This window comes from Cervus canadensis, chromosome 6, assembly GCF_019320065.1.
Source record: "Cervus canadensis isolate Bull #8, Minnesota chromosome 6, ASM1932006v1, whole genome shotgun sequence".
NCBI classification, from domain to species: domain Eukaryota; kingdom Metazoa; phylum Chordata; class Mammalia; order Artiodactyla; family Cervidae; genus Cervus; species Cervus canadensis.
Genome location: NC_057391.1, coordinates 3,582,043 through 3,594,095, shown reverse-complemented (window position 1 = coordinate 3,594,095; position 12,053 = coordinate 3,582,043). Strand labels below are relative to the sequence as shown.

The following is a 12,053-nucleotide window of genomic DNA, read 5'->3' as shown; positions in this document are numbered from 1 at the left end:
GTCCATTGAGTAGGTGATGCTATCTAACCATCTCTTCCTCTGCCACCCCTTTCTCATTTTGCCTTCAATCTTTTCTAGAATAAGAGTATTACACATTCATTTTTTAAAATGAGGAAGATTTCTGTGAACTTACTTCAAGGAGTTACAGAATCAGTCAATTCAGTCACTCAGTCGTGTCTGACTGTTTGCGACCCCATGGACTGCAGCACACCAGGCTTCCCTGTCCATCACCAAGTCCCAGAGCTTACTCAAACTCATGTCCATTGAGTTGGTGATGCCATCCAACTATCTCATCCTCTGTCATCCTCTTCTTCTCCTGCCTTCAGTCTTTCCCAGCATCAGGGTCTTTTCCAATCCAAGAGACTATCAAGAGTCTTCTCCAACACGACAGTTTAAAAGCATCAATTCTTTGGCACTCAGTTTTCTTTATAGAGTTACAGGATATATTAAGTTAAAAAGTGTAAGGTATAGAGTATTATATATGTGCTATGAATTGAATTGTGTCCTCTAAAGAGATATGCTGAAGTCCTAATGCCCAGTACCTCTGAATGCGACCTTATTTAGAAACCAGGTCTTTGCAGATGTAATCAAGTTAACATCAGGTCATATGGGATTAGAAAGAACTCTAATCCAATGACTGGTGCCCTTATAGGAAGAGGGAAGTTTGGACACAGACACAGACACACAGGAGGGAAGGCCAAGCAACCATACAGGCGACGACTGGAGTAGTGTTTCCACAAGCCAAGGAATAACACTTCAGGTGACCAGAGACGCTAGGAGAGAGGCACGGAACAGATTAACCTACTCTGAGTAGGGAGGCACTGAGGCACCAGGTCCACAGCCTGGCTGAGACGGTGGAGGAGATCATGAAGGTTATGAGATTCTTAATCGTTTTGTTTTTCGGAATTTTGCATTCTAACGAAACAGGAAAAATCTTTAAAGCATGTATTTTGCGCATTGTTACCATACTCCCTTAAGAGTATGCAGTGGCCTCCCCATTGTCAAATCTAACCATCAGTTCTGTTTTCATGTCACTCAACCTCTGGGCAGCAGACCACAGTTGATCATTCTCTCCTTCTTGAAATACTTCCTTCCATAGGATTGCGGACCTCCCCACCTTCTTACAGACCTCTCCCACTGTCCGTGTCATCTGTGTTGGAGAGCTCTAGGCCTCACTTTCCAGACTTCAGTTTGTACTCTTCCTGAGCATTCTCGTTCGGTCTTTTAAGATATTTTCTACATAGAGATGAAGACCAAATTCACATCTTTAGCTCCAGTCTTTGTCCAGGGCTCCAGAAGCATTTATCCATCTGCCTGTTTAACATTTCTACCTGGATGGTCTCTGGAGTCAGGCCACCCAAGCTTGTATTTCAGTTCCCACCTGTATGATCTTGTTACTTAACTATATCCATGAGATGAAAATGATAATAGTGCCTACTTCTCTAGATTATTTAGAACAGTGCTGGCACAAAGTAAATGTTCAGTAAATATGCTGTTTACTTGTTTGAAGTCACTGCTAGAAGTTTGGAAAGGAGGAACCTTGTGTGTTCACCTGATTCAACAGTTAATTTTCCAGGGCTGGCAGCTGGATATTGATTGAATGAATGATTTGATGAATGGATGAATCCATTACTTTAAAGGGAGAAAATGCAAGGCATTCACAAACTAGCTGAATTGCAAGTGGTTGCCCACACCTTGACTGGAGAAGTCATCTCTGCCTTTTTCCCCACCTTCCCAACACTGTATCTTTGGAAAAATTTCTCTTCTCTTTGGCCAAGTCCTTGGAGTGGGTCATTCCTGCTTCTGGTATCTGATGGTGTGGGGCATGCTGTGTTTTGTTGGTTTGAAAATGTGAAATACCATTTATTGTTCAGGCTCATCAATCATGTTTTTTCATTTATACTGTTTCACCGGAACTTAGTAGAAACCTAGAAAAAAGTTCTTTTATGTAAAGTATCTATCTTTGTTTTTTTGTGAAGTTGCTCAGTCGTATCCGACTGCGATCCTGTGGACTGTAGCCTTCCAGGCTTCTCTGTCCATGGAATTTTCCAGGCAAGAGTGGGTTGCCTTTTCCTTCTCCAGGGCAATCTTCCTGACCCAGGGGTCGAACCCAGGTCTCCCACATTGCAGGCAGACGCTTTACCGTCTGAGTCACCAGGGAAGCCCAAAGTACCTATATCTATGAATATATAGATACCTATATATATAACATATATATGACATGAATAAATTTAAGTATGACAGTGAAAGACAGTGAATTTTCCTGGCAGTTAGGGAACCGCGGTCGGGGAGAAATACTTTTGCCAAGTAAGAGTAGACACATGGAAGGTGAAATCAATACCACCCCGCCATACAGCCCCGCCCAGCCCAGCCCCCGCCGCCGCCCCGCGCTCCGACCCCGCCCCGCCGCGCCCCGCACTCCGGCCCCCGCCCCGGTCCCCGCTCCGAGTTCTGGCCCCACCCCTGCCGTGCGCTCCGGCTCCGGCCCCGCCCCGCGCTTCAGCCCCGCCCCCGCCCCGCGCTTCAGCCCACCTCGGCCCCGCCCCGAGCTCAGGCCCCGCCCCGCGCTCCAGCCCCGCCCTGGTTCCGACCCCGCCCCGCCTCCGCCCCGCATCTCCGCCGCGCTCGGCATCCCGGTTGAGGAGCCCCGCCGCCCGGGCAGAACCCGGATCTCCGCACGCCCGAAGCTCTCCACCCCAGGCGCGGGTGGCCGCCGTTGGAGCGCGCGGCGCGGCGTGAAAAGATGGCCGCCCTGACGACGGTCGTGGTGGCGGCGGCGGCCACCGCCGTAGCCGGGGCTGTGGCGGGGGCGGGCGCGGCCCCGGGAACCGGCGTGGGAGCCGCGGTGCCGCAACAGGTAAATAAATGGAGGAGGCCGAGGTGGGCCTGAGGGGGCTGCGGGAGCCGGAGGCGCGGGGCGGGTCCCCGGCTGAACAGGTGTCCTCTGCAGCGCGGCCGGGAGGCGGGAGCCGCGGCCGTTAGCCTCCCTTCCCGCGGGGCCTGGCGCTTGCCAGCTTTGTGCTTTGTTGGCTGGTGCATTTTTGACTGCTGTTACGGAGCCCCCTCCCTGGTGGTTTGGGAGTGGAAGAAGGTCTGGGTGGAAACCCTGGCTCTGCCTCTGTGATAGGAACACACTTAACCTCTCGTGACTCCGTTTCTTCTCTAAGCGTTGGATCTGATGACACGCACCTTCCTGAGCCGTGCACCTTGTCTGGGAAGCCCCTGGTACAGTGCTTGGTTAGAGAGAGAGTCAGTGCCCAGTGACTCTGTTATTGTGTCAGCGCCGGGAACACAAGGAGGAGTCAAACTGGGGTGGTCTCCGAGGCAGATGTGTTTCGGACCGCTTTCTCTGCAGTAAGGACCAGGGGATTCCCGGAGGAGAATCGTTGGAGCCAGCAGCTCTGTCAAAGATCTCGACTCCTCCGCATTCTCTCACAGCCCACACCCAAAGCACAGGCAATTCCTGTCTGCTCTACCTTCAGAATAAGTCAAGAATCCCGCTTCAAGCACTACTACCCATGTCCACACCATCATTTCTCCCTTAGCAGAAACACTTTGCTAGTTGGTTTATGTTCACCCACCCTTGCCTTCCTGACATATTCACAGCAGCCAGACCATTCAGGAATGACACTTGTCTGCCCAGATCCCTCAGAGTAAAAGCAAACGTGTTCACCATGTTCCACACCTTCCTTAGTCTCTACCGGGCCTCTGAGCCGCTCCCAAGATCTCTCCCTGTCACCTCATCACCAGTCCCCTGCTCTGGATCTGCTGCAGCCATACTGACTTCCTGTAGTCCTTCAGACAGGCGAGCACACTCCTGCCTCAGGAGCTTTGCAATCGCTGTTCCCTCTGCTTGGAATGCTCTTCCTTCCTGGTCTCCTGGCCAGCACCATCTCCACCTGCAGATATCTTTGTTCAAATGCAGTCAGCTCAGTGATCCTTTCCTTGACCTCACCAAACCGAATCCCCTTACCGAGCACACCGTTCTCTTTTTAGGTTTTTTCTATAGCACTTATTATCCTTTAATATACTACATATTTTATATTCATTTTTTCCTGTTGTCTTTCTCCACTCCATCTAGGAATGTAAACCCTGCCCTCTATGACGGAAGAAACTTTTGGAAATTTTATTCACTGTTAATCCCCAGCGCCAAAAACTCTGCTGCTTTAGTCCAGAAACATAGTAGACATTCCCTAAATATTTGTGGATTAGTCCAAACCTGAAGGAAGGCTGTTATGAGCTGAGGACAGCTTCCATCATTTTCTTCCTCTAAGGAGCGTCTTTACGTATTTCCAGAAATTCTACCTCATCCTGGTTTGTATTTCTCACAAGTTGCTTAATATTGTTACTGACTCACACTCTTGCCCACTACAGTGGTTCTCAGAGGTTTGCCTTCCTCAGTGTTGGATCAGAATCCCCTATGGCGCTGTTTCAACTGTTCCATCAGTCCTTCACATTTAGCAATGGCTGGAGACATTTGGGTTGTCACAACTGCAGGTGGACTGTGGAGAAGGTTGTGGTGTTACTAGCGTCTAGCCCGTACAGGCTGAGGGACAGCCCCCCACAACAAAAAGTTCCCTGGTTCAAAATGTCAGTAGGGCTGAGGTTGAGACACCCAATTTTATACGCTCTCACCAATTTAGAGAAGGCAGAGCCTCATGGTTGACTGTCATGGCAGTAGCGAGGTAGAATTTCTCAAGGGTGTTTGGGTTTTAAAAAAGAATTAGAATCTCTAGCGTATTGTGATTTTTGAGGAGTTTATGTGTTATTCCTCTTTGTAATCCCAATAACATACCACATACATACATATATATATATGCACACATGTATATATACAAACACATGCACATTATAGACTCAGATTCTGTAGCCCAGCACTGGACTTGAATACTTGTCATAGGATTTCGTGATCTATGACCCTGACAGTGAAACCAGCTAACGTTTTCCTGAGAAGAGATCATTTTCCTTGTGACAGCCTCATGATATTAGCAATATCTGTCAAAATATCTAAGGTTCCTAGATTAGCCTGCCTGGGCTTCCGTAACAAAATACCACAGACTGAGTGATTTAGATTACATATATATATGTACACTTTGGGAAGCTGAAAAGATCCAGCCGAGATCTTGTCCAGGATGAGGGAGCTGTCGGGCTTGGTTTTTGGCTTGTAGACAGTTGCCGTCTTGCTGTGTCCTCACGTGGCCTTTCGTCTGTGCACATGCAGAGAGAGAGTTCTCTGGTGTTCCTCTTCTTACAAGGACACCAGTCCTGATGGATTAGGACCCTATCCTTATGAGCTTATTTAACCTTAATTACTTCCTTAAAGGCACCACCTCCAAATCTAGGGCCTCCGCATGTGAATTTAGGGAGTGGTAATTCAGTCTATAACAGTTCTCTTAAATTATTTTGGAACAATTATCTTTGAAGTTTTAGAATTATTTATATTGTATTTTATTTTATTTTACAGCCTCCAAAGAGTGTGGAATCTTCTCATTCATCATTAGGAAAAATAATAATGTGCCCTATCTATGTATTTTAATGTTTGTATGTTATTTGTTCATAATTCCTCTCAGCCATTGCCTTTCAAGGCCAAAGACTACACATTTCTTGATTCTCCTCTTAGATGCCATTTCCCTCTTGGCCTTTTCAGCACGTTGGATTATGACTGTTTGGAGTCTCCCTAGCTGTATCACACGAGTGTATGTCCTGGTTTGTTCCAGAGCAGGGCTGTGTCTTCTCTTTGCGTCTAGTGAGCTCTCTGCGATGACCTGCATTTAATGGCGCTTGGCTGACTGGAGTGGTCCTTCAGTAATAATCACACTACTTTTCTGACTTTACATAGTTACTCAAAATGGATTTCCTCTAGGAGATCACACAAATGAATAGGGCTGTGTATATATCCAGATGTGGCAGAGTGAAGAATTCCCCGCCCCCACCTTTTCTTTGGTTTTCTTCTGACATTTCCTTTAATGTTGTTATACAACAAACACAAATAATACATAATAAATACAAATAGGGGAGGGGGAATCCTTTGTTATTAATGTATTTTTACAAGCAAGCCTGTCCCAGACAGCTGCTTGGACAATCCTTCTCCTCTACCCCATGTCAGTCATTCATTTCCATCTGCCTCAGACACAGTGGATTTTAAGTCAGTGTGCATCCTCACGGTATCACTATGTTCCCTCAAGGATAGTCACATCCTAACCCCCAGCACCTGTGAACGTGTGACCTCATGTAATAAAAGAACTTTGCAAATGTGATTAAGTTGAGCTCTTCAGGTGGGGAGTTTATGCGGGATTGTCTGGGTGGGCCAGTGTATTCACAAGAGAGTCCTTGTTAAGAGGGAAGCAGGAGGCTTAGGACCAAGAGGGGATGTAACAATGGAAGCAAGAGGGTGATGTGATGTGAGGAGGGGGCCATGAGCCAAGGAATGAAGGTGGCCACTAAAAGCTTAAAAAAGGTAAGGGAGTAAATTCTCTGGATCTTCAGAAAGAATGCAATCTTTTCAACACCTTAATTTTAGACTTGACCTCCAAAACAGTAAAAGAATAAATGTGTTGTTTAAGTCTCTTAAATTTGTGGTAAACTAATTTTTTTGGTAAGTTTGTTATAGTAGTGATAGGAAATGAATACAGCCAGAGAAAGCCTAAGAAGGCCTGAGCTCTCATCTTTGGCTGACCTTGAAACTGTGCAACAGCAAGTGAAGGCTAAAATGGAGTTGTAAACTGCTTGCCCCAGTACTGATGCCATGTTCCAGCTTGCACACAGACCCCCTCAGCAAAGTATGGGGACTTACAGGTTCAAGACATGGAAGAAAATCTTTGACCAACCAATCATTCACTGACAACTAAGCTAACAAAGCAGAGATTTCAGTGCCATACAAAGAATCCAGAGTTTACCGAATTAGTTCAGAAAAATGACTGAAAAAAACCCAGCAACAACAGCAGACCTTAGAAAGAGGAAAAATAATCTCATTTTTAGTGTTGCCACATTATGTATTATTATTTAAAGTGTTGAGTTGCTGACAAATTATGAGATATGCAAAGAAATAAGAAAATATGGTCCATACACAGAAGAATTAAAAAAAAAAGAATAGTAAAAAGAAACTGTCCCTTAAGATGACCAAATGTTGGACATAATAGACAAAGATTTTAAATTATTGATTTAAACATGTTCAAAAAGCTAAAGAAAACCATTTCTAAACAAAACAGTATGAGAATGGTGTCTCACCAAATAGAAAATATCCATAAAGAGACTGGAAAAGGTGAGTTTTCATTCCAATCCCAAAGAAAGGCAATGCCAAAGAATGCTCAAACCACCACACAATTGTACTCATCTCACACGCTAGCAAAGTGATGCTCAAAACTTTCCAAGCCAGGCTTCAACAGTATGTGAACCGTGTACTTCCAGATGTTCAAGCTAGTTTTAGAAAACGCAGAGAAACCAGAGATCAAATTGCCAACATCTGCTGGATCATCGAAAAAGCAAGAGAGTTCCAGAAAAACATCTACTTCTGTTTTTATTGACTATGCCAAAGCCTTTGACTGTGTGGATCACAACACACAGTGGAAAATTCTTAAAAGAGATGGGAATACCAGACTACCTGACCTGCCTCCTGAGAAATTTGTATGCAGGTCAGGAAGCAACAATAAGAACTGGACGTGGAACAACAGACTGGTTCCAAATCGGGAAAGGAGTACATCAAGGATGTATATTGTCACCCTGCTTATTTAACTTATATGCAGAGTACATCATGAGAAATGCCAGGATGGATGAAGCACAAGCTGGAATCAAGATTCCCGGGAGAAATATCAATAACCTCAGATATGCAGATGACACCACCCTTATGGCAGAAAGTGAAGAAGAACTAAAGAGCCTCTTGAAGAAAGTGAAAGAGAGTGAAAAAGTTGGTTTAAGACTCAGCATTCAGAAAACTAAGATCATGGCATCTGGTCCCATCACTTCATGGCAAATAGATGGGGAAACAGTGAGAGACTTGTATTTTGGGGGGCTCCAAAATCACTCCAGGTGGTGACTGCGGCCATGAAATTAAAAGGTGCTAGCTCCTTGGAAGAAAAGCTATGACCAGCCTAGACAGCATATTAAAAAACAGAGACATTACTTTGCCAACAAAGGTCCATCTAGTCAAAGCTATGGTTTTTCTAGTAGTCATGTATGGATGTGAGAGTGGACTATAAAGAAAGCTGAGTGCCGAAGAATTGATGCTTTTGAACTATGGTGTTGGAGAAGACTCTTAAGAGTCCCTTGGACAGCAAGGAGATCCAACCAGCCCATCCTAAAGGAAATAAGTCCTGAATATTCATTGGAAGGACTGATGCTGAAGCAGAAACTCCAATACTTTGGCTACCTGATGTGAAGAAGTGACTCATTTGAAAAGATACTAATGCTGGGAAAGATAGAAGGTGGGAGGAGAAGCGAACAACAGAGGATGAGATGGTTAGATGACATCCCGACTCGATGGACATGAGTTTGAGTAAACTCAGGGAGTTGGTGATGGACAGGGAAGCCTGGCGTGCTGCAGTTCATGGGGTCACAAAGAGTCAGACACGACTGAGAGACTGAACTGAACCGAACTGATAAAGAGAAGTTATAGGAAAAGAATGGAATAGAAATTTTGGAGTTAAAAAGTACAAAAATACAAATGAAAAATTCACTAAAGAGACTCAACACTACGTTTGGGCTGGCAGAAGAAGTTAGGTCAATTTAGATTATCCAGAATAAGGAATCTAAAGAAAAAAAGAATGAAGAAAAGTGAGCAGAGCGTTAAAGACCTGTGAAACACCATCAGATGCCACAGCTAATGAGAGACCCAAAAGGAGAGAGAGAGAAAAGCGGGGAAAGAATGTTTGAAGAAATGATGGCTGTAGTATTGATCTACACATTGTTGGAATTTAGTGAACTTCAAGATCCATACCTAGACATGTCATAATCAAACTGTAAGAAAGAGACAAAAAGAAATTCTGAAAGCACCAACAGAGAAATCAATTCAACACATATTAGGCTTTCTCAATAAGATTAACAACTGATTTCTCAACAGAAACCTTGGACTTCAAAAGTATGGGATAATATGCGTGCATGCTAAATTGCTTCAGTTGTGCCCGACGTTTTGCAACACTATGGACTCCTTTGTCCATGGGATTCTCCAGGCAAGAATACTGGAGTTGGTTGCTGTGCCCTCTTCCAGGGGATCTTCCGGACCCAGGAATCAAACCTGTGTCTATGTCTCCTACATTGGCAGGTGGGTTCTTTACCACTAGCATCTCCTGGGAAGCCCCATGGGATAACAGTCATAGTCAAAATGCTGAAAGAAAAGGACTGTTGACCAAGAATTCTGTGTCCAGTGAAATAATTATCTAAAGTTGAAGGAGGCTACATCAAACTGAAAAGATCCTTCTGCACAGTAAAGGGAATATCAGCAAAATGAAAAGATGACCTACTGAATGGGAGAAAAACATTTGCAAATCATATTTTGATAAGGACATATCTATAAATATAAAACTGTTAAAACTCAAAAAGACAACCCAGTTTTTACAATTGGAAAAGATATAAGTAGGTATTCCTTCAAAGAAATAGCCAATAAGTGCATGAAAAGATGCTCAGCATCATTAGTCATTATGGGCTAATCAAAACCACTGTGAGATACTACTTCACATCCAGTAGGATGATTATAGTAAAAGAGAAATAGACAGTAAAAAATGTGGGTGAGGATGTGAAGAAACTGGAACTCCCATATCATGCTGAGGGCAATGTAAAATTATATAATGATGCAGCCACTGTGGAAAACAGTTGGATAGTTCTTCAAAAGTTCAAAACTTCAAAACTTCTGTGCTTCAAAGGATATTATCAGGAAAGTGGAAAGAACTCAGAATTGGGGAAAATATTTGCAGGTCATTTATCTGATAAAGGACTTACAGGAATGCTTCCTCTGTAACAAAAAATAACACAAATGGGAATTACCTGTGATCCAGAAATTCCACTGCTAGAAATACCCAAGAAAATTGAATTCATACTAAAACTTGTACATAAATGTTCTTAGTAACATTATTCATGGTGACCAAATAGTGAAAGTAACCCAATTGTCCGTCAGCTGATGAGTAGATAAACAAAATATGTTAGATTCTTGTGGAATATTACTTAGCCATGAAAAGGAATGAAGTACAGATTCATGGTACAACATGAACAAATCTTTAAAATATTATACTCAGTGAAAGAAGCCAGACACAGAAGGTTGTATATTGTATGATGCTGTTTATATTAGTTGTACAGAATAGGCAAATCCATAGAATCAGAACATAGATTAATGATTACCAGGAAGTGGGTAGAAAAAGGGTATGGGAAATGACTGCTTAATGAGGGTGAGCTTTCTTTTGGGTATAATGGAAATACTTGGGTACTAGATAGTGTTGATAATTGCATGACTTTGTGAATATAGTAAAAAAACACTGAATTGTAAACTTTATGTGCACATTCTATGGTATGTGAAATAAATCTCAATTTTGGAAGTATTAACCTAAAATCATTACTTTATTCTTGCTTGCTTGCTCCTCAAAATTTGAAGGCTTGGTTCCTTTATTATTATTATTTTTTAATCTCTCAGGCTGTCAGCAATTCCTCTTGATTATACCTCCAAGATACATTTAGGCTTCTTACTTTTAGTCTCCACCACCACCCTGGTAGACCTGAACACCATCATTCTGTGTCTTTGTTGCTGCATCACCTGTCTCATTGGTTCTCCTGCTTCCAGCCTTGCCTCACCTCTTCCTCCACCTCCCCCAATTTATTCTTTAAAAAATAGAAAGATTTTCTTTAAAAATTAAATGTATCATGGTATTCTCCTACTCTAAACCCTTCAGTAAAATCCAGACCCCTGTAGTGACTTAAAATGCTGGTGTGATATGCCACTTGCCTGGCTCTATACCCTCATCTCCTGCAAAGCTCTGCACTTCACTCGTCTTAATGTCACAGTTGCCTTTGCTTTGCTTGAACCAGCCAAGCTTTTTTCCTGCTGGAGGGCTTTTGGACTTGCTGGTCCCTCTGCCTGGCACACCTTTCCCTGCAGCTTTTGGCCTGGTTGGTTCTGTTCTTCCTCAAACATCATCCCCTCAAATAGACCTCCGTGGCCATTCTAACTGAAAAGAAAAAAAAAAAAACCCTTGGCCCCATTATCTTCATCTCAGCGATGTTTATTTCCTTAGTAGCACCTACCGTATTGGTTTTTTAAAAAGTGTATCACTTATTTGCTCTTTTCTTTTTAAATCTGTTTCCCTCTCTAGATTTTAAGGCAGAGGCCGTATTGTCATGGGGACTATCCGGTGGCCCTAGTGGTAAAGAACTCGCCTACCAATGCAGGAGACATAGGAAATGTGGGCTCGATTCCTCGATCTTCTGGGTCCAGAAGATCCCCTAGAGGAGGGCATGGCAACCCACTCCAGTAGTCTTACCTGGAGAATCCCATGCACAGAGGAGCCTGGTGGGCTGTGGTCCCTAGGGTCACAGAGTCGGACATGACTGAAGCAATTTAGCATGCAGCACGCACATGTTATCATGGACCACCTTTGTTTCCCTGGTGTCTAGGCCAGCACCTGTCACGTCATAAGTGTTCAATGCATATTGGTGAATGAATGAATGAAAGAATTAGAGATTTCATTACATTTCTCACTAATTTAGCATTTTAAAACACATGTTCCTTCTTCCACAAGCTGTATTTTTAAAAATTAAATAAGATTGGCCCCAAAATTATCCCCTGAGAAACTCCATTATTGATGTTTTATCCCTGAAAAAAGGGCTTCCCTGGTGGCTCAGACAGTAAAGAATCCGCCTGCAATACAAGAGATCTGGTTTGATCCCTGGGTTAGGAAGATGCCCTGGAGGAGGCATGGAAACCCACTCTGGTATTCTTGCCTGGAGAATCCCATGGACAGAGGAGCCTAGCGGGCTCCAGTCCATGGGGTCACAGAGTCGGACACGACTGAGCGACTAGGGACAACACACACTCTGTAAAGACTTTCACGCTCATCTCCCACCGTTTTTATTAT

At 43.8% G+C, this 12,053-nt stretch overlaps 1 protein-coding gene across 2 annotated transcripts in view; it reads left to right on the top strand.

The window, feature by feature from the left end:
- The window catches only part of CCDC112 (coiled-coil domain containing 112), a 126,833-nt gene that overhangs the window by 95,427 nt on the left and 19,353 nt on the right, over nucleotides 1–12,053 (top strand). The window contains exon 1 of one of the 2 annotated variants that reach the window (XM_043470640.1): nucleotides 2,597–2,857. The exons of the other annotated variant lie outside the window; for it this stretch is intronic. Within the exon in view, the coding sequence (XP_043326575.1) occupies nucleotides 2,744–2,857 (114 nt within the window). The 5' untranslated portion in view covers nucleotides 2,597–2,743. Of the gene's footprint in view, nucleotides 1–2,596; nucleotides 2,858–12,053 lie in introns of those variants that run through there. 2 annotated transcript variants of the gene reach the window in all.